General features: G+C 37.0%; 1 protein-coding gene across 2 annotated transcripts in view; it reads right to left on the bottom strand.

Annotated features, from left to right (window-relative positions):
- Positions 1-22,450, bottom strand: part of LOC137251076 (scoloptoxin SSD14) — a 151,239-nt gene extending 128,789 nt beyond the window's left edge. The window contains exons 1-2 of one of the 2 annotated variants that reach the window (XM_067785042.1): positions 22,107-22,450; positions 15,864-16,170 (exon numbers count right to left, since the gene is read on the bottom strand). In XM_067785042.1, coding sequence (XP_067641143.1) covers positions 15,864-15,931 — 68 coding nt within the window. In that variant the 5' untranslated portion in view covers positions 15,932-16,170; positions 22,107-22,450. Of the gene's footprint in view, positions 1-15,863; positions 16,171-22,106 lie in introns of those variants that run through there. The other variant, XM_067785039.1, reaches the window with a different exon arrangement.
- Positions 22,451-23,439: the final 989 nt, after the last annotated feature.

Genomic DNA, 23,439 nt, shown 5'->3' with positions numbered 1-23,439 from the left:
ATCTCTGTGCAACGGCGTATTGTTAGTTTTTTAAACGGTTTTATTTAGCTTAACTTGACAGGCCGGTCACACGGCCGTTGTGGACGAATTTTGAAATTAAAATTTAAGTAACTTCTCGATAAGCTACAAGCTTGAAACTTGAATATAGTTCAGAACCCGATGACAATACAATACTATGAAAAAACAAGTAATGAAGGCTAAGTTGGGTATAACCGAACATTACGTACTCAGTTGAGAGCTATGGAGACAAAATAAGGAAAATCACCATGTAGGAAAATGAACCTAGGGTAACCCTGGAATGTGGTTGTGTGACATGTGTATCAAATGGAAGTATTAAAGAGTATTTTAAGAGAGAGTAGGCCATAGTTCTATGGATGGACGCCTTTTCGAGATATCGCCATAAAGGTGGACCAAGGGTGACTCTAGAATGTTTGTACGATATGGGTATCAAACGAAAGGTGTTACTGAGCATTTTAAGAGGGAGTGGGTATGAGGTCTATAGGTGGACGCCTTTTCGAAATATCGTCATTAGGGTGGGCCAGGGGTGACTCTAGAATGTGTTTGTACGATATGGGTATCAAACGAAAGGTGTTACTGAGCATTTTAAGAGGCAGTGGGCATTAGGTCTATAGGTGGACGCCTTTTCGAGATATCGCCATTAGGGTGGGCCAGGGGTGACTCTAGAATGTTTGTACGATATGGCTATCAAACGAAAGCTGTTACTGAGCATTTTAAGAGGAAGTGGGCATTAGGTCTATAGGTGGACGCCTTTTCGAGATATCGCCATTAGGGTGGGCCAGGGGTGACTTCATTTTAAATAGCGATCTGAGATGAGTGCCCAGGAATCTACGTACCAACTTTCATCAAGATACCTCAAAATTTACTCAAGTTACCGTGTTAACGGACAGACGGACGGACGGACATGGCTCAATCAAATTTTTTTCGATACTGATGATTTTGATATATGGAAGTCTATATCTATCTCGATTCCTTTATATCTGTACAACCAATTGTTATCCAATCAAAGTTAATATACTCTGTGAGCTCTGCTCAACTGAGTATAAAAATGTTTAAGTTAAAAGGTTTTATGAAAATGGTGGACACGGTGTACAGTGGACGCCTTTCACTCAGCTAGGGGATTTAGAATATGCAGACGATGTCTGTCTGCTAAGCCACAGAAGTACTGACCTTCAACACAATTTAGAAGCTGTCAACACACATGCAAAGGAGGCCGGACTAAGCATCAATACAGCGAAAACCAAAGTCATAAGATGCGGCTATAGTATTTCATCAAGGCCATTGACGCTTACGGTTGACGAAAATGAAATCGAAGGTGTAGAGTCCGTTGTTTATCTTGGTAGTATTGTCTCAAAGAGCGGTGCAGATGAGGACGTTCAGTCTCGCATAAACAAAGCAAGAATGGTTTTTGGGCAACTGGCAAACGTGTGGAGGTCCAGCCAAATATCTTTAAAAACGAAGCTTCGACTGTTTAATTCGAATGTTAAATCAGTACTGTTTTATGCTTGCGAGACGTGGAAAAGCTCAACTTCAATTCAGAAACGTCTACAAGTTTTTATTAAAAATGTCTGCGCCGAATCCTAAAAATTCGATGGCCGGAAAGAATTTCAAATGACGACTTATGGTCTAGAACAAATCAACCTAAGGCTACCACAGAAATAACCAAGCGTAAATGGTCGTGGATTGGTCACACTCTCAGAAGACCTCCAGTAAATATAGCCAGACAAGCATTGCGATGGAATCCACAAGGAAGCCGACGACCTGGTGCACCTGCGAAAACTTGGCGCAGAACTGTGGATAAAGAACTCGAAGACGCAGGATATACCTGGAATGACATCACAAGAACTGCACCTAACAGAATAAGATTTAAGTCGGTGGTCGAGGCCCTATGCTCCAATAGGAGTTGAGGAGGATGATGATGATGAATGAAAACAATACTTACATTAAGTAATAATAATACTAAAAGCTATTAAATAATTAAGTAGGTTCTAGGTGACTAGTAGAGTCATAATATTCCTCGTCAGTCTAGGGTGTTGATCAGCCAATTAAATAAAACCGTTGGACGCCTCACATTTTTTAGAAATTTCAGGCGCTCAAAAGCGTGAAATTACTGGCATATGCTGATGACATTGATATCATCGGCCTAAACATCCGCGCTGTTAGTTGTGCTTACTCCAAACTGGAAAAAGAAGCGGTAAAGATGGGTTTGATGGTGAATGAGGACAAAACGAAGTACCTGCTGTCATCGAGCAAAGAGTCAGCGCATACGCGCCTTGGCAACCACGCTACTGTTGGCAGCCATAATTTTGAAATAGTAAAATACTTCGTTTATTTGGAACCAGCATCAACACTAGCAACAACATCAGCACTGATCTCCAGCGAAGAATCAATCTTGCCAATAAATGCTACTTTGGACTAGGTAGGCAATTGATAAGGAAAGTCCTCTCTCGACGAACAAAAATCATACTCTACAAGTCACTTATGGTACCCGTCCTGCTATATGGGCAGAAGCTTGGACCATGACAACATCAGATGAAGCGGCTTTGGGAGTGTTCGAGAGAAAAGTTCTTCGAAAGATTTATGGACCTCTACGCGTTGGCGATGGCGAGTACCGAAGAAAATTTAATGAAGAGCTGCACGAGCTATACGCAGACATCAACATAGTCCAGCGAATTAAAACGCAGCGGCTGCGCTGGCTAGGCCATGTTATGCGAATGAATGATGATGATCCGGCCAAGAAAGTGTTTCTATTGGAACCCGCCTATGGAAGCAGAGGTAGAGGGCGGCGCCCACTCCGTTGGAAGGACCAGGTGGAAAACGATTTAAACGCCCTTGGTGTGACCAATTGGCGCAGGTTGGCGGAGCGAAGGAGCGACTGGGGCGCCTTGTTGGACGGCCATAACCGTTTAGACGGTTAAGCGCCAATTAATTAAATAAGTAAGTAAGATGAACGCCCTAGATTGATGAGGAGTGTGATGACTAGTACCTAGAACCTAATTAATTATTTTCCAGCTTTTAGTATTATTATTACTTAATGTAAGTATTGTTTTCATTAAAACCTTTTAACTTAAACATTTTTTTTAATTATTTTGTTTAAACTATATGTTATTTTCTATTTTTATTTACTTTCGGGATAAGGCTTATTTATAGCGTTAATAAGTCTAAACTAATGCGTTATCCTAATATCCTAAGGTTTACCTATCAGAAGTTAGACCAGTATTCCTTATTGCTTACAACTGCTTATGTCAGGTTTTGCTGGGAGTGTATAGGCTTTTATACACATACCTACATGTAAAACATAAATATAAAGCTTGCTCTTACTATAAACACATTCATCCATAAATAAGCATGTTTAACTAAACAAACCAATGAGCGCAGTCATTTACGAATTTAGATGCCCACAAGCACAAACTAATTTAAACTCACTTATGTACATTAGACTGTCCTAACCTTCATTTGAAGGAAATTGCTACTAAAGAACTGTTTTTAATTTTAATCGTCTGAACATTTTTTGTCAATATATTTAAGAAAACTTACTGAGCTGTATGCGCTTTATAATAACATATTCAATTTATTTATTTTTAATTTAAAATAACTAAAATTATTGGTGCAGCTCAAGGCCGTGTTTTCTTAAATAAAACACTTGCTTGGGGTGTTTATTTTATTTTGGTTTTTATTTTGCAATATTTCCACTTTAGTGGATGGCTGGAAATAACATATAAAACATAATTATTGAAAAACAAAAAAAAAGGTATCAACAAACATTCATTACTTACATCTTAAGTTGCGCTGTGAAGACCAAAAAATCTGTACAATAGTTATATATAACAAGCATACAATTGATATAGACAGAAAAAGTTAACAAACAAAGGAACAGTAATCGTAAACAAAATTCATAAAATACATAAGACAGTAAACAGATTATCACACCAAAATGTCACAGTTGTTGTCCCGATGACGAACGTATATACATATATGTATGTAAATAATTTGATCAGCATTGTTTTTTGTGCCTAAGTAACAAGTGGCGGTATGACAAAAAACAATGCTGATCAAATTATGTATGTTGAACAATAAAAACCAAAATAAAATACACATCCAAGTGTTTTATTTAAGAAAAGCCGGCCGTGAGCACAACCAAAAATTTTAGTTACTCTAAATACTAACGGTAAAAACTGAGACAAATAATTTTTTAATTTATTTATTGTTGTAGTTAAAATGCAAACCATTAAGCATAAACTTGCTGCTTTTATAGCTATTTCAACCCTGTCAAAGACACTCGTCAGAAATTCTCACAAATCGGCATCTAAAAATGTGTTCTCAAACTAAGAATTAAACACGAGGTCTCCAGATTCACACTGTCACAGTACCTAACATTAGGGTATGATGCTGGTTCACTTGCAGTTTTTCTTTAATTTTGTATTGATTTACATATTTCTGGCTCGATGTACAAAAGACTCTAGTCAACATTGCTCCGAAGTAAAATTCGAGCCAGTGCTGATGCAAAAGAATTATCGGGGTCATTGTATTAGTATATATATTGAAACGATTTAAACTTCCTTGAAGTTTCTAGTTTTGTTGACATACTTTTGGATACACAAACATTTGGGAAACCTAATAACATACAATAAAGTAATTTTTGTTAAATACTTGTATAGCTATAACACTGTGTGACAACGAAAAATACCTGGGAAGTCACACCATTTTCTTATCGATTTTGAAAGTCTAAGAATGACTGCATACTAGATTTTCCCCATACACCCGCGATTTAGTGAGTTAGGGCCAAAAATTGTTTTTTCGTTCCTTTGGACCCTTGCGGGCCTACAACGTTGTTGGCTATAAATAGATTTTCAGTTTCTCTCTAGACCATATAAGAGGACGTTTAGACATAACACAACTGTGAAAATTTTCCAATGAACAAATGTTATCCCCTTTTTTCTGGTTTTGTGCTAACGAGCTTTCGTTTCGCCTCGAGACGCATCGTTCGTATCTTTGCATTATGTTAAATGATAAAAACGAATAATCTTACAAATGCTTTTGTCTTCATTTTTGACAAACGTAAGACACGTGAGTGACGAACTAAAATGATGTAGAATTTTTAGCTTTCTATAACAGACATGAAATACCAACATGACCTGTTTAATGAACACTAAGGACTTCGGTTTTTTTTTTTTTCACGGGTGGGACAAAACTAATACTGCTTGCGCAATTTACATTTAAATCGACTGCACTAAATAAAGACGATATGTACTAGATATTTAGTTGAAAACCGCAAACTGTTTGACAGCTTTTTCGAAACAATCTCCTTCAGCCTGATTCAAATAATTAAATCGGTACTCTATTTTAATATTTAAAAAAGTTAGTAAATACGCATTTAATTAAAGCCTTAAAAGCCTTTTTCTATATTTGGTAGTTTAGATGTATTTACTAATTTACTATCCACATGTTTATCAATTCTGTATTAACACATTTTCCAACACCATCATTACTTTTCTCATGCAACCACCCTTATGTACGTTGAAAGTAATTTAATTTTTGAAGCATTTATGATTAAGTGTTAGCACCTGCTATCAAAAATGTAAACACCATAATTAAGTGTGAGCTTAATTTCCAGAAACAATATTACGTTTTCATTGATGAAAGTGTTTTCTGAAAGAAGGGCGCAGGTGATCATACCAATACGTACCATAGGTATCAGATCTGCATCCGGCAAAGGACCATCAACATTCCATAACACTCCCAGAGGCCTTCGGAGAATTTCCTTATCATTACAACAACAACAACAGGATTAATTTTTTTCTCCTGAAACGAGAAAATTTCCTTTTAGGATAGGATAGGATGGGTTAGGTGGTAGCTGCCCTGATAAGGATAGCTCACTTGGACAACACGAAGGTCCGTTGTGATACCACATACACCAAAAATAACGGTGACTTAGATCTAGCTACTTAGAGAATCGCTGGGTAGCAACGATAAAGCTCCGAATGATACCGATCCCAACTTTGGATATATCCTCGGGAGATCCAAGTGAGTCGCGACCGAAGTACTTTCGCCTAGTTCTGGCAAAAGCTGGACAATCAAGCATAAAGTGATTTGGTGATTCCACCTCATCATCCTCCATACAGCTGCAGCAGGATGGAGTTTCCAGTATATTGAGACGTACCGCATGGATACCCATGGGACAGTGCCCCGTCAAAACCCCAATGACCATTGATAGGTGAGCCTTAGTGAACCCAATTATTTCAGCAGACCTCCTGCCATCCACTTTTGGCCTGAAAGATCTTGCTACCCTGCAAGACGTGGTATCCGCCCAACGTTTGCTGAGCTGATTCGAGGCCCAGCTATGGAGGAGCAATCCACAGGTGGCCAGCGGGATCCCGAAATCCCTACAGCCATCTTCATCCGGTTCAGTTGTACCGATGCGGGCTAAGAGATCCGCTTGACAGTTACCCGGGATATCACTATGGCCCGGGACCCAGATAATCTTAATTGTAAAATAATTCGATGCAATCGCAAGCGAGGTCAGGCACTCCCAGACCACCCTCGATCGCACTGTAGTTGAGCTCAAGGCCTTGATAGCCGCTTGGCTACAGGGTAGATGTTAAATTCCCTAACCGTGATAGCACTGGATATCATTCCATCCACCGCATCCTTAATCGCAGCAATTTCCGCTTGGAATACACTGCAGTGATCAGCCAACTTAAACTTGCGGCTTAAATTTAGCTCTTGACAAAAGACCCCCCCCCCCCCCCCCCCCCCCACCAACCTTTCCATCCAGCTTCGACCCATCCGTGAACAAGTTAACCGGTCCCATGCCCCAGATAATTCCACTTCCCCAATCCTCTCTCTCTGGAATAACTGGGGTGAAGGTTGTATAGGGAGCAGTTATCGGCATACAGTAGTCCGTTCTGTCCGGGATGAAGTCGAAACTGGTTAGGCTAGAGTGTCCGCGGTCAGAAAGTCTATATCCCATATCACGAAGCCTGACCAACGACCTTGCCGCGGCCGCCTTTCCCGCAATATCTACTGGGTATATGTTCAGCATGACGTTCAGTGCCAAGGTAGGTGTTGTTCTGAGAGCGCCACTGATACCGATCAGCGCCGTCCGTTGCACTGACGCTAACATTTTGGAGGTGCTCGCCGTGTCCAGTGCTTTCCACCAGACCAGCACCCCGTTAAAAACGTTAACAAAAAAAAGCAATGGTGAAGCCATAAGGTAGTAGCAGCTAGCGGACATACACACACAAACTCCATGTCATTTGTTTGTGTAATTCGTTGGTGGTAATGTCAAAAATACTGTGAGAAATGTTCGTACTGTCAAAATTCATGAGAAAAGTTGCAATCAGCTTGGCTAATGCTTTCACCTTTAATGACTCCGCCATCAATCAGCTTTGCCTGCATATTTTGAAATTAATAATCAACATAAACGAATTTATTTCGTTTTGATTTGCCAGAAAACGAAACAAAATCATTTCGTTAATTTGACGTTCTTAACGTTAATAAACGAAACGAAATGGCTTTGTTTCGTTTATTAACGTTAATTATCGTAACGAAATGATATCGGTTCGTTGGTTAAGCATGCCTGAAAAAATGTAACAATTAGCTGATAAACTTTCACCATCTGTATGGTTTTGTATGGTTTGAAACTGTTTAGCTAGTTGAAGCGTTGTTTTCAAGTTCGCTTGGAAAAAAAAAACAACATATGTCTACACATATGTACGTACACGCAGCGGAGCGAGACGCACAAACACATGCATATTTCTTATCTGAGATACTCCCAAAAGTAGGCAATCGTCTGTGAAAGCATCACTCACACGCGCATTGGCTATGCGAGAAGCTATAAAAATCGTGCATTTCATTCATTTCATTATACTCAGTTGAGCAGAGCTCACAGAGTATATTAACTTTGATTGGATAACGGTTGGTTGTACAGGTATAAAGGAATCGAGATAGATATAGACTTCCATATATCAAAATCATCAGTATCGAAAAAAAATTCGATTGAGTCATGTCCGTCCGTCCGTCCGTCTGTCCGTTAACACGATAACTTGAGTAGATTTTGGGATATCTTGATGAAATTTGGTATGTAGGTTCCTGGGCACTCATCTCAGATCCATGTTTAAAATGAACGATATCGGACAATAACCACGCCCACTTTTTCGATATCGAAAATTTCGAAAAATCGAAAAAGTGCGATAATTCATTACCAAATACGGATTAAGCGATGAAACTTGGTAGGTGAGTTGAAATTATGACGCAGAATAGAAACCTAGTAAAATTTTGGACAATGGGCGTGGCACCGCCCACTTTTAAAAAAAGGTAATTTAGAAGTTTTACAAGCTGTAATTTGGCAGTCGTTGAAGATATCATGATGAAATTTGGCAGGAACGTTACTCTTATTACTACATCTCTGCTTAATAAAAATTAGCAAAATCGGAGAACGACCACGCCCACTTTTTAAAAAAAAAATTTTTAAATTCAAATTTTAAAAGAAAAGTTAATATCTTTACAGTATATGAGTAAATTATGTCAACATTCAACTCCAGTAATGATATGTTGCAACAAAATAAAAAAATAAAAGAAAATTTCAAAATGGACGTGGCTCCCCCTTCTTCATTTAATTTGTCTAGGATACTTTTAATGCCATAAGTCGAATAAAAATTTACCAGTCCTTGTAAAATTTGGTAGAGGCTTAGATTGTAGGACGATAACTGTTTTCTGTGAAAAAGGGCGAAATCGGTTGAAGCCACGCCCAGTTTTTATACACAGTCGACCGTCTGTCCTTCCGCTCGGCCGTTAACCCGATAACTTGAGCAAAAATCGATATATTTTTACTAAACTCAGTTCATGTCCTTATCTGAACTCACTTTGTATTGGTGTAAAAAATGGCCGAAATCCGACTATGACCACGCCCACTTTTTCGATATCGAAAATTACGAAAAATGAAAAAAATGCCATAATTATATACCAAATACGAAAAAAGGGATGAAACATGGTAATTGTATTGGTCTGTTGACGCAAAATATAACTTTAGAAAAAAACTTGGTAAAATGGGTGTGACACCTACCATATTAAGTAGAAGAAAATGAAAAAGTTTTGCAGGGCGAAATCAAAAGCCCTTGGAATCTTGGAAGGAATACTGTTCGTGGTATTACATATATAAATAAATTAGCGGTACCCGACAGATGATGTTCTGGATCACCCTGGTTCACATTTTGGTCGATATCTCGAAAACGGCTTCACATATACAACTAAGGGCCACTCCCTTTTAAAATCCTCATTAATACCTCTAATTTGATACCCATATCGTACAAACACATGCTAGAGTCACCCCTGGTCCACGTGTATGGCGATATCTCGAAAAGGCGTCCACATATAGAACTAAGGCCCACTCCTTTTTAAAATACTCATTAACACCTTTCATTTGATACCCATATCGCACAAAAAATTCTAGAGTCACCCCTGGCGATATGGCGATATCTCGAAAAGGCGTCCACCTATAGAACTAAGCCCCACTCCCTTTTAAAATACTCATTAACACCTTTCGTTTGATACCCGTATTGTACAAACGCATTCTAGAGTCACCCCTGGTCCACGTTTATGGCGATATCTCGAAAAGGCGTCCACATGTAGAACTAAGGCCCACTCCTTTTTAAAATACTCATTAACACCTTTCATTTGATACCCATATCGTACAAAAAAATTCTAGAGTCACCCCTGGCCCACCTTTATGGCGATATCTCGAAAAGGCATCCACCTATAGAACTAAGGCCCACTCCCTTTTAAAATACTCATTAACACCTTTCATTTGATACCCATATCGTACAAAAAAATTCTAGAGTCACCCCTGGCCCACCTTTATGGCGATATCTCGAAAAGGCGTCCACCTATAGAACTAAGCCCCACGCCCTTTTGAAATACTCATTAACACCTTTCGTTTGGTACCCATATTGTACAAACGCATTCTAGAGTCACCCCTGGTCCACCTTTATGGCGATATCTCGAAAAGGCGTTCATCTATAGAACTTAGGCCCATGCCCTTTTAAAATACTCATTAATACCTTTCATTTGATACCCATATCGTACAAAATAAATTCTAGAGTCACCCCTGGTCCACCTTTATGGCGATATCTCGAAAAGGCGTCCACCTATAGAACTTAGGCCCACTCCCTTTTAAAATTATAATTAACATATTTCATTTGATACCCATATCATACAAACAAATTCTAGAGTCAGGCCTGGCCCACCCTTATGGCGATATCCCTAAATGGCGTCCATCTATAGAACTATGGCCAACTTCCTCTTAAAATACTCCTTAATACCTTCCATTTGATACACATGTCATACAAACACATTCCAGGGTTACCCTAGGTTCTTTTTACAACATGGTGATTTTCCCTTACTTTGTCTCCACAGCTATCAACTGAGTATGTAATGTTCGGTTACACCCGAACTTAGCCTTCCTTACTTGTTTTTTATTCATTTTCTTTCAAAACAGGATATATGTTACAATAGCGACTTAAGTTAAATTAACCAAAATTACAGAAAGAAAAGTAAGGCATTCTGTAAAAATATATGTATTTTAGTATCGAATGCCATCTCCGAATAAAATTGAGTTTAAAAACATATAAAATAGTGCGTGGGGGAAGTTTGATTAAAAATAATAAGTAATAAATTATATTAATCCAATATGTACATATATTGTTTTAAATGCTAGGGTTCAGCAAAATTTTGATGTCTTCGTGTGATTTCTCTAGTAGAAAAGATTTAACCTTTCCCAAAAACTCATTCAGATTTCTAGTGACACGTATACATGCAGGCAACGCATTAAAAGCTTTACAAGAAACGATCGTAAAGAAGTGGTTGAAGTTGGTTGTTCGAGAGGTAGGGACATACACAACTCCATTTGAGTTTTGCCTCAAGTTATAACTATCCGTGACCAGGCTATGTAAATACCCACAGCGAATGAAAAATATCTTTGACGTTATAAGGTAGTACATATGCTTAACAGGAAGAACTTTCAGATCCCTAAACAACTCCATAGAGTGGTGAAAACGATCAACATTACATATTTTTCTTATGACCCATTTTTGAATAGTTAGAAGCTGCTGGATTTTATTACCTGAAGCGCCACTCCAATAGGTTATACCATATTGGAGCTTGGAGTGGACTAAAGCGTAGTAAATAGTTTTAAGTATTGCATTTGAACAAACTTTTCTTAAATTGTAAAATTAACGAACGGAAGATCGCAAGTAGGACTTCAAACGAGAAATATGCGTAGACCATCTCAAGTTTTGGTCAACAATAAGACCAAGATATTGGAAGTCGCTTACTTTTTCAATAGTGAAGCACTTATCGCAACAGTTTACTTCAGCTTTAAAAGATGCACAGAACAGAAAATTATTTAGTACAAAACGTTTGCAGTCAGTAGCAATGGCATCTGTAGTTATAGCTGAGAAATTTATAGCTGGTAAACAAATAGCAATTCTAGAAATAGAAAGGCCTAGAAATATGTCAACGAGGAAACCAAAAAGTATGAAAGCAGCGCCAGCTGAGGCACGACGAATCAGTTAGATTTAAGCACGCTATCTGTCGAGCAGTAGAAGTGTTTCTGTGAAGTACTAGGCCATTTTGCATTATTGAATAGTGGAGTTATTTATTCAACAGTTTACTGATCCGAACGTTAGTAGAAGGTTGCAAATAAACGGAATTTCACTAAATTTGTTACAATATTGTTACGAATATTAGCAAAACTAAGGGGTGCTGCCATCTCTAGGCCGATGCTAAGCAGTGACGTGAATTCACATCAATAATTCAATCATTATGTATCTACATAAACGAATCAATAATTGCGTCTACAAATATGTACGTATACGAGCAGCGGAGAAGCAATGCACAAACACATGCATATATCTTATCTGAGTTGTCACAAGAGAGGGCAATAATTTGTGCAAGTATTACTCAAATGAGAAATTATACATCTGTAGTTGTAGCTGAGAAATTTATAACTAACTAAGTAAAATTCTGGAAGCGCCTTGAAAATGCCACGAGGAAATCACAAAGTATAAAAGCATCAGCGGTAGAGGCGCTATGGGCAGTTTTCGATTAAGACGCTATCTAGCGAGCAATAGCAGTATTATTTTGAAAGAGTTTCATTTGAGCTATCAATCAGTTTGGTTTTTAAGCAAGCTAGTGTTATTGCGAAGTACTTTAATAAAGGCCATTTTTCCATTATTCAATATTGGAGTTATTTATTCAACAGTTTAGTGATTCGAACTTAGCAAAAGGGCAAATAAGAGGATTTGCAAGTAAATTCGTTACAATATTATAGTCTCTACTCTATATATATTTTTTGGTATCACATCATCAGCGATTGACGGTGCAGATCAAATCTTAATACAGTGTTTCAAAAACATTACTATTAGACTGAGATACACAGTTTTTCTGTATCAGTCTAATGTATTTACGTGTAAACTCTATATATCATGCACATCTGCTGAGCGTTGTACTGGCGGATGAGTCTCTCCGTTTAACTCAAGATTATTCACCATCAATTGAATTGTTATGGTTTCTCACTTTATTTGTATATAAAGATTATCTATAAAGTGGGTGGGTGTAAAAATGTTTGCAGCTACAGCGGCATACACGTATTTATATTTACATATGTATATATATGTAAGTATTTTGCACAGTTTTAGATTATCTTTTTCCTGCATATCTAGGCATGTGGCCATATGAGACCTGCGGGTAAAACATTGTGGTCTTATTATGATGTAAAATGTTCCAATATAACCTTGAGTTTTTGTTTACAGAAATTTTTTGTTGCTATAAAATGCTAAAAATATCATATTCTGGTCACAATAATAACAAACGACTGGAAAACCAATTCCACAAAATTTCAAGAATTTTTGTAGATATATTTTTATAAAATATATATAATTTGAAAAATAATAACACAAATTTTATTAACTTATGATACAAATACAGTTATGCAGTATATGACAACATCACTCACCTACAATCAAGTATCTCATCATCACACTTACTCACGCATGACATGACCTTATTAACGGCAATGGGAAAAGTGCAATCACATTAAAGTTACACTAATTAGTTATCTGTCTGAATATTGCATCCTTGAGTTTCGAAGTTTTTAATTTTGTTGTAATAAAATACCTTAATCAAAACTTTATGAGCAAAGTCGGAAAAAACGTTGCATATGTATATGCTGTAAAAGCCGAGTTTTTTTGTTGTCGAGTAGGAAAATATCACTAGTTAGTGTACTGAAATTCAAGTAAATTACACAAACGCTAGTAAAACATTCTAAATTAGAAGTATTGTGAGTCCACAGAATTGTTGTTGTTGTATTAACGATAAAGACTCCCCACGAATGTTTTGGCGAGTGTTATCGATGTTGATGGTCCTTTGCCTGATACAGATGCGGTACGTTCCGGTAACAAAACACAATAAAGGTACTAGCCCGACCATCTCGGGAACGATTAATATGACCACCTTAAACCTTCCAGGCCAAACCGCCCAGACTCTAGCCTGCTAAACATGGTTATGGTACATTCATATTTGTAACAGGATTCCCCTCACGTAGGTGAGGTTGGCAATTGGGTTGAGGAAGCTTTGAAGCTATAAAGCTTTGTTTTGAGCTCATCAACCCCTTGAATTAGTAACATTCAATTCTTATTCACTCCTTACAATTAAATATTGTCTGTCGGACGATCCCATACTAGTCGTAGTGAGTTCATATCGTCAACACTCCCTTTAACTTACCGAGTTGTTTTTAGGCAACATAATCGGGTTCATGAACTGTTCCTTTGCATCAATATGCCTTTTGTGGAAACTAGTGTCGTCGAAACATTTTGGCTTTGTGCATATGCATGGCCTTAGAGCAAACAGGACCTTGCAAAATGTTCGACTAGAAGCTGTCCTAAACCAGGTAGGGTCCGCGGTCGGAGATCAAAGCTCACGTATAAATGTAAAAATCAGTGATCCTGTTGAGCAAGTTTCGCAGTACCGTTCGTCTTTTGTTTCGCAGTTATGTGGATTTTGTGCGGTTTTGTGAAGTTAACTATCTCCGTAATCTTCCGAATTAACCCGTTACAGTTTAACTGCAGTATTCTGAAATGCGGGGAAGATGTCTTCACTCCTAGGGTAAGAGACGAGTGAACGGGCATTAGGGCAGCTAAGGCTAGGTCACGTGTGCTATTGGACCTTTGGTACAGGGTGCCAAGGGATATGCCGAAGTGCTTGATAATATTGGGTGCGCGGCTGGGTAGCAGGATGCGACAAAAGCGCAATGGAGTACTAAGCAATGGTTCAGAACATCCATAGATCTATCATATATGAAAGTGGCATTGTCCGAGACAGGAACTGGTTTAGTGTAAGGTGCTGGGAGTCTGTTTCCCTGGCCTATTAGAATGGTGGTGCCGGAAATGAAATGGGAAGACGGGGACTGGGACTGCTGCTGGGCGTTAATTCAAGATATGATATGTAAATGGTAGCTATGTGGGATCGCCATCTGAGCTGGAGCGGTTATAGCTCTCTGAAAAGCAGTGTTCTAGAAGGTAGTGGGGTGCAAAAGCTCAAACTGAAATTACCAGGCCGACGAATATTGGGATCCCGTTCAGAACACCCCGTACAATATAGCCATTATTTGCACATGACACACTGATAGGAAAGTAACTGCCCTAAATAAATTCTTCTGCATCAAATCCATTAAATTACTTGCTGGATTAAATGGGGTTAGACTGAAATGTTCGTTACATAAAAGAGACTTACGTTGGAAGTGCCCAATCTTAACCAACAGTGCCACCAGTAAAGATCGATCGCAGGAGTGATTAGAATGTGACTTACAGAGGTTTCGAATATGAAATGCCACCGATCGACATTTTCATAAAATTAGCCCTGCTTTCCCCTGAGCTACAGCAGTTAAAGCTTGAAGAGGGGGTGCATACATTCTCGCATGACAATATTAAATTTATCCTGAATGTGTACAACTCCCGTATAGAAGCCAAAGCGTACTATATCAGTCTTATGACAGTCTTCATAATATATGAACCTTCTCCTACTAGAAAAGATTGCGAAGATGATTGTTGTTGTTACGGAATGCAGAAACAGCACCCAATGATTTTGGAGGATATGAATCGGGTACGCCAGGTATCCCGACTGCAGCGGGTGCAATTTATTTGAACTCTCGGCTGAACTCATTTTGCTTATCCGCACAAAACATGTCTTTAAGTCAACAATGCCACCTAACGTGAGCGAAATCTGGATAATACTGGTGAGCAGTATAGGCCTTCTTATGTATTCTTATCCACCCACATCCCAAATGGAAGTGCTTAAGTGGCTATCCCATAATTATACGGTTTGTAAATTTAACACATGCTCTACTGGCTAACGAATGATCATCTGGCTTCCGGCCGGTATAACTTTCAAGCGCATCTCTTAGCTCGAACGGCTGTAAACTACCCGAAATAGAGGCTGTAGAAAATTTAAAGTTTCACTGGACATCTGTGGTTTGTTTCTGTACAGATGTCTAGTAGGCTAAGGAAACGTTAGACCTACATTGCCCTTTTGTAGGGTAGAAGGATCCGTCTAGCCAGGAATGGATTTCAGGCGGTACAGGCAGTATGTCTTAGTATTCCTTCCCCCTGTAGTTGCATGTGTCATGACTCTTAAGCATCATCTATTTATTTTACAAGGTTTTTCTTAATTAAAACGTCATAATACACATTCACTTGAGCTACCATCAGGGCTGCGCATGAATTCATACACTCAATTATCTCGCATTCTCTCTGAAGAACAATAAAAATATGTAAATAATAATGCAAACTTACGCATTGTATGATGTATTCGTGGAGTTGCTAGAATTCAAAGCAGAGGCACTGCATGCCGTGGAATGCATTTTGAAGCTCGAAAGCGTCTTGAGCGCGAAAAGATTAAAAACTTTAATAGCGCAAATATAAGAATTTCCGTTTGCAATAAAACCAACGCACTTTTGCTGTAATATACATATATTTTGCTAAGAAATATAATAAAGTGTTTTTACTTTTCAGTTTCTTTCAACAATAGCATAATAATGTATATGAAAGGTGTTCATTTAGCAAAAAACAAAAAACACTTATTCGCCCACGAGTGCGTCAACTATCAATCATAGAAAATATATACATGTAACCAATTTGCATATATATTAGGCCGAGTCGATTTGTGGGGAGGCAAAAAAATCGCCCATTGCTCTGTGAAAATCATATTCTAGGGATCAAAATAAGAAACTTTGCCGAAGCAACCATACCTCTAAAACGAATTCTGACGTCCCCCCCCCCCCCTTTGGGTCGTAGGGGCAAATTTTTAAAAATCCCTTTTTGAAACTCCTATGTTTTTTCTTTTTGGAGTTTATTTTTCTCTTTAGGAATTTATTTGGTCAGAACATATGTAAATGAAAAAATGAATTTAACTTAGTAATAGAAAATAAATTTAAAAAAATTATTAGAAATTAGCGTTTTTACAACCCCCTTTTAAAACCAAGGCATCACTGTGATGCATTTGCATGTCGTAAACATAGTTGTGTGGGTTTTTTATTCAACCGTTTTAAAAAATGAAGGTATCACTGTGACACAATTGCAGATCGTAAAATGGCTTGTGTTGTTTTTTTAAGCCACCACAAGACACAGCAGGTAGAATTGTAATTACCCCTACCCAAAAGTTCGACCCAAAGGGCGGACATCAGAATTCCTTTTAGAGGTATGGTTCCTTCGGCAAAGTTTCTTATTTTGATCCCTAGAATACGATTTTCACAGAGCAATGAGCGATTTTAAATCGACCCGCCCTAATATATATATAGTGACTCGAAGTTCTATTCGCATATCTCTGAAGAGAAATTAAAAACAATATGTTGGGATATTATTTTCTTGGAACTACATGAACGCTGAACCACGCCCACGATTATACAAATTGATGTATATTGGAATATTTTCAGTCATCCCTTGTCGAATTTGGTTCGGTCACAAACCAGTTTCGGCGTGGCACCATCTTCAGTATCATTTTTCGTCTTGAGCTGGTGTTATCGTTTGTCTTGTCATACATCAACACCCCTTCTAACCATTACTGCTCAATTTTTTACAAAGAGAAATGATAACAAAACATCAGAAAGAAAAACGGCACTGAAGATAGCCCTATGACGAAACCAAACCCACTTTCATAAGTAATGACAGATAATCGTTCCAATATACATCAATTATTCACCATCAAAAAAAAAAACAAAATAATTTCCAAATTATTAAATAAAAATTATAAATTAAAAATTGCTTCAAATAAATGTTTTCATACATTTAAAAGCAATAAGGGCAACCCCCGCTTAATTCATACAAAATAATTTGTATTGAGAGGAATTAAAGAACTTAACACAACGATGGTTAACAACATATGTTTTTTTCGGACATATGTTTTGTTGGATCTTGGAGTTGGAAATTAGTGCTCCCAAACACTCATCCACATAATAGCTCTAAAGGTCAGTGGAGAAATTTTCTCTAGTGGAAAATTATCATTTGTCCTTTTTATACATATGATTCATTTTATATGATAACAAAAGAAATGAAGAGCAGACGTTTTCATTAGAGCTACATATAATAAATCATTTCCATTATGGAAGACGACGTTTTAAGTGTAAAGTCCGTCAACTTCGACCTTGCAGCAGAAGCCAAACCGAACATTCAATTTCGATTTACTAATCGGTCAATTTCCGAAGCCAAAGCCATTGGTTACCATAAGTTTGAATATGCCAAGAAACTCGAACAAAATACTATATTTCTCGTACAAAATCATGGATGAGGGAAATTTAGGTTAGAAAAGGTTTTCTGACTAATCTTTCAAAAAGTTTCTAGGAATTTCTGCCAAGTTCATTACTATGTTTGCAAGTTTAATGGTGTGCAGAAAAGAGTCTTAATTTAAGAGCCCATCTCAAAATGAGCCTAGCAAACTAATAGAATTTAGTGACAAATTCTGTGACCAAGAGCGTTTCATATGTCCAACACAAACATTTTTTTTCTAGCAGAAATATTTAACGACAGGTCTTTGATGACAGGTTTGATGAATAATAGGCCTACTTATGAAAACACACAAAGCACGCAAACTTTGCTGAAATTGTTTAATTTGTCAGGTTACGAGGTTTACGACGCAATTGCGAGTTTAAGTATGTCTTTTATATTTTTTTTCTTTCGTGCAACAAACCGTATTTTATTACTTTTGGTAGTTCTCCTACAATGAAAAGAAGGCTATGTTATTTGTCAAACTCTTTAACAGAGCCACAGATATGAATATTGTCTTCATTTTGACAAGCACTCTCACTACCTTCAACTACCCTGCAGTCAAGCCAACTAGTTGTATACTAGAAGAATACTAGTTTGCCAAAAATTTCAATTAGCTCAAGTTCTGTCATTTTTCCATATTAGCAACTGGTATTTATAGCACGGCAATGTACTACGAAATATTGCTTGCCAGCCTCTGCATCAGCATCATACATGTCGACAAACTAAGCACTAAATTGCACCAAAATTGTTCCAAAGGCCATACTGTTGTTCCAAATATCATACCAATTTATGCAACAGCAACATACCACTAGACATAGTACTACGTCTATGCATCAGGGTAATACCAGTTAACATATTAGTCGATCTAAGCAACAGTTAAATGCCGCAATATACTAGTTCAAATCTAGCCATTTGAAAAATTACTTGGTTATGTGGGAACACATCACATGCAGGACATACATGACATATTTGGTGTTTGATTCTGAACAAGTATTTAACCTAAAGGCGGACATTTTTCATATAGATGCGTTTAACACAAGCTTATGCATTCCAATAACATCGCCACAATCAACGAAGATGTTGCGTTTGTAAATATGAAGGAACTTCAGACTTGGCAATTGTAGTTTATTACGCCTTGCCCATTCACATACAAAATTTCGCGGAGCACTGTTGTAAACATTCTCCCTATATAACAAAAATACTTGCTAACATATTTTGTGTCGTATTCGTATTGTTATATTTCAGTTTTCAATTGCGAAAAATGTTAAAAATTTTACCAACCAGTGGGAAAAATAATTTCACTTGCAACGTGTGCCAACACCCTTAGCCAAAGCAAATATCAAATTCTTCTTCTTATGATTTGCTTGGAACAAAATTGGGGGGTTGGCTACTTTTCAATATCAGATGGCGCCAGTATCGCTCATTCTACCGTTCTCCATAAAAATACGTGCAATCTACTCATAATGCATAAGCATGTTGTAAACTCATCTATATGAAAAACTGCTTATGTGCCGGACCTATAATACAGTACACAGAACTAAGTTGGGTTAGAGTGACTCGTGTTTTCCTGGGCAGTCTGCTTTCTCCTTCTGCAAGTGTTAGATAATGTAGTATATTGATAACAGCCTTTACAAGGCGTTACCTAGCGAAGCTATTTACCGACTCAGTGTAGATTAGGCTTAGGGCATCTTTATATTTATCTGGATCAACCGGTGAGTAGGTAGGTGCCGTATATTTTCGTAATGCTTACGGAGATGTTTTCTAACGCGGTGGAAGAATTATGCATTTTACGGAAGCCATAATGATGACTGGCTAACCGAAGACTTGCGCTTAAATGAGGTAAGCATAAAGGGTTTCAACGTCGTAGTGGAGCTATCCTAGCCATTATTCATTATTCTGGAACGAAAAAGGACATTGAGATATCATGTGTAAGGTTTACAAGTTATGACTAGTATGAGTAACGCCAATACATTTTAGTCAATGAATAACCATGTTGTTGACACTGTAAGTTTTTGAATAATTTGCTCTATGTCAATGATAAATAACAATAATAACATAAATAAAACAATAAATAAACTAAATACACACAACAGCGATCCATGACTGGTTGTACAAAGATGGCCAGCGCTGCAAGCAACAGCTTCTGATTGCTACTTAAAAATTTATTGCATTTGTATGCATATCAAATTATTGTTCAATATATATAAAATTGTACGTAATGCAACCACAATTGCAATATTATTTGGTCTCCGCAATTTGGTTCAAAATTCGTATGGAAATTGCTAAAATAAATGCCGTATTTTGTACAAAATGCGAAAATGCGTACAAAATGCCATATTCGAACTGAGTATAAACAGCCTCGATATATCATGAATTTCTACTATCATGAATTTTTCATAATTTATTTTCTAATTTTAACAATCATTGTTCCAAATGATACGTTCTTTAGTATTAAAAAAATGTATAACTTGCATAGAAATAAGGAAATTGCTGCAGCCTCCAAAGCAATTCTACCTACTTGAAAAGCTGCGAAACTACAATTTGCAAAAACTTTTTTCTCTCCTCATCTTTAGAGTTTTTTTACAAAACTCTTTTTATTACGAATAAGTTAGTTTTTAAATGACTGCCCTTATAACGTCACACAAATAAATGTGCACCTCGATGATAATAATAATCTTATCTCTGCGAAAGAAGTCTCTCAACTTGGGCAAAACCTTTGCTTTTCGTACTCTTTTTCCAGAACCGGATTAACAAGTAGGCAGAATAGGCAGTTGCCTGGGGCCCCCGATTTTTGGGGCCCCCGAAAAATGAAAAAGACTTCTAAAATTTTCTTACAAACATAAAATTCTAGAGAGTGAAAAAAAATATAATCAGAACTGAAAATAATTTTTACTCAAATAAATAAAACTCAATTGACCGCATTCAAAAGACGATGACCGACGAACTAAACAGGGTTCTTAAAAAGGACATTTCCGAGTCATTTGACAAATTGTATTAGCGTGCAAAGAAGTGTATCGAAGTGAAAGGAGAGTATATTGAATAATAAGAAAGAATTATCTCAAAATGTACACTGGTTGTTTTTATTTTGAAAAATTTCGGTTATTTTTGGAACAGGGAGTGTAGAAGACTTCAACTCTATTTTGGCTGCTATGCGTTCAGTAAGTAAGTCATTGCAAAGTGAGAAAGCAGATTTGCAACGTCTGCTTTTTTGTACGGATCGTTAGAAGAGAGTTTAGTTTCATTCCGTGAAAAGTTCACGTAAATTTTGAGGAAAAACAAAACAATTATTACCTGGTGTAGATTAAACAGAAATCGCAAAACGTACTCGTCGTAGAAAAAACAACTTAATGACGGAAATGCTCCAGAAGTAGAATTTTCGCATCGCGATGATTTTAGGACAAACGGTTTCCTCGAAATCATCGAAGAACTTCACAGTGAAAGTATATGGAAGTTTCAGACAGATTTGCATTTCTCATCAACCTTTCTCTAAGTGATGGAGACCTCCACGAAGCTATAAATAACTTAGTTATTTCTTATTCTAGAGTTTTGGAAGAATTTTTCATTGAAATGAAACAATTCAAAAGTTACATGAACTCCAGATATACTGATGCACAAAAAACTCATACGTTATTTGTATAAGATTCTAATCGAAGATCAATTAACCGATGTATTTCCAAACACAGAAATAGCTCTTCGGATTTTTTTAACATTAATGATCACAAATTGTTCTGCCGAATGATCTTTCTCGCAATTAAAAAGAATCAAAGTTGCTAAAAGAGCTACAAAGCGACAAGGGCGACTCGAGATGTTAGGTATACTTTGCATTGAGTCAGATTTATTGAACAAAATCAATATTGATGATATAATTAATGAATTTGCCAAAAACAAATGTAGAAAACGACATGTTTAAAATGTAGATAGTAATTCTATTGATATTATTACATTGTGACAATAAAGTTTTTATGAAAGATATTAGTTTGTATTTTTTAATCGAAATTAAAGAAGGGAAGGGACGTGAAAAAAGGGCCCCTAAATTGCAGGTTGCCTGGTGCCCCCTTGAGGGTTAATCCGGCTCTGTTATTTTCAAATAAATAATCTTAAAATTGGGCCGCTTTTTTGAGGTGATCTTTAGGATTATGTGACTCTAAAAGAAATTGGTGAAATCATTTTGCTTATGTGCTGTAACAAATATTTAAGACCTTTAAGATAGTTTCGAAATCGCACGATCAAAACTTCGAGTCACTGTAACTTTTGAATGCGCCGTCGCTTGTATACATTTATCTATTACCGGCCGGTGGTGACATGAGTCTTAACAACGTAGCTAATTTTTATATGTATTGTTATAAAGATATAAATAATATAAATTTTCAATGCGTATGCACACAAATTTGTTGTTGCAAATGCGCGTTAATACTTCATAGACACGTTTGGAAAAACCGATTAAAAATCATGTTAGATATTATTATTGTTGCAAATTAGCACATAAATTTTCGCGCAAAAATATTTCAGCTTATTACACTTTTTATGATATATTTATCATAATATTTCAGTTTTTTTGTTACTTTAATTAATTTTTCATTCACCACACAAACACGTCGTACCAACAGCTAACAACTAGAGCCAACGCTCTAAACCACACACGTTCACAACGAAACCGAAAGTGAACTACAACAGCAATACTTTTCCAACGTTAAGCTCGAAAATAGTATAACAACAACAATTTAAATAATTTATGTAAGCAACAGGCAAAAGAAAACAATATTTAGTTCCAGCATCGAGCAGCAACAACATTATTGAGTGTACGGCGCTCGTTAAAGATCAATTTGACGCTGAGAAATTAATAATGACTACATTTGTACGTAAGAATTTGAAATTTGTGGTATATTTTGTACATACATTCATACACACTTGTATATGTCTTTAAATGCAGGTTTATGTTTTGGCGATTTTCTTTTTTAAGATTTTTTTTATACTCAGTTGAGCAGAGCTCACAGAGTATATTAAGTTTGATTGGATAACGGTTGGTTGTACATATATAAAGGAATCGAGATAGATATAGACTTCCATATATCAAAATAATCAGGATCCAAAAAAAATTTGATTGAGCCATGTCCGTCCGTCCGTCCGTCCGTCCGTCCGTTAACACGATAACTTGAGTAAATTTTGAGGTATCTTGATGAAATTTGGTATGTGGGTTCCTGAGCACTCATCTCAGATCGCTATTTAAAATGAACGATATCGGACTATAACCACGCCCACTTTTTCGATATCGAAAATTTCGAAAAACCTAAAAAATGCGATAATTCATTGCCAAAGGCGGTTAAAGCGATGAAACTTGGTAGATGGGTTGACGCTATGACGCACAATAGAAAATTAGTAAGATTTTGGACAATGGGCGTGGCACCGCCCACTTTTACAAGAAGGTAATTTAAAAGTTTTGCAAGCTGTAATTTGGCAGTCGTTGAAGATATCATGATGAAATTTGGCAGGAACGTTACTACTATTACTATATATGTGCTAAATAAAAATTAGCAAAATTGGATGAAGAACACGCCCACTTTTTAAAAAAAAATTTTTTTAAATTCAAATTTTAACAAAAAATTTAATA

The sequence above is a fragment of the Eurosta solidaginis genome, chromosome 4 (assembly GCF_040869045.1).
Source record: "Eurosta solidaginis isolate ZX-2024a chromosome 4, ASM4086904v1, whole genome shotgun sequence".
In the NCBI taxonomy this organism is placed as follows: Eukaryota; Metazoa; Arthropoda; class Insecta; order Diptera; family Tephritidae; genus Eurosta; species Eurosta solidaginis.
Note: the sequence above shows the minus strand (reverse complement) of the source record. Positions and strands in the feature narration are given on the sequence as shown.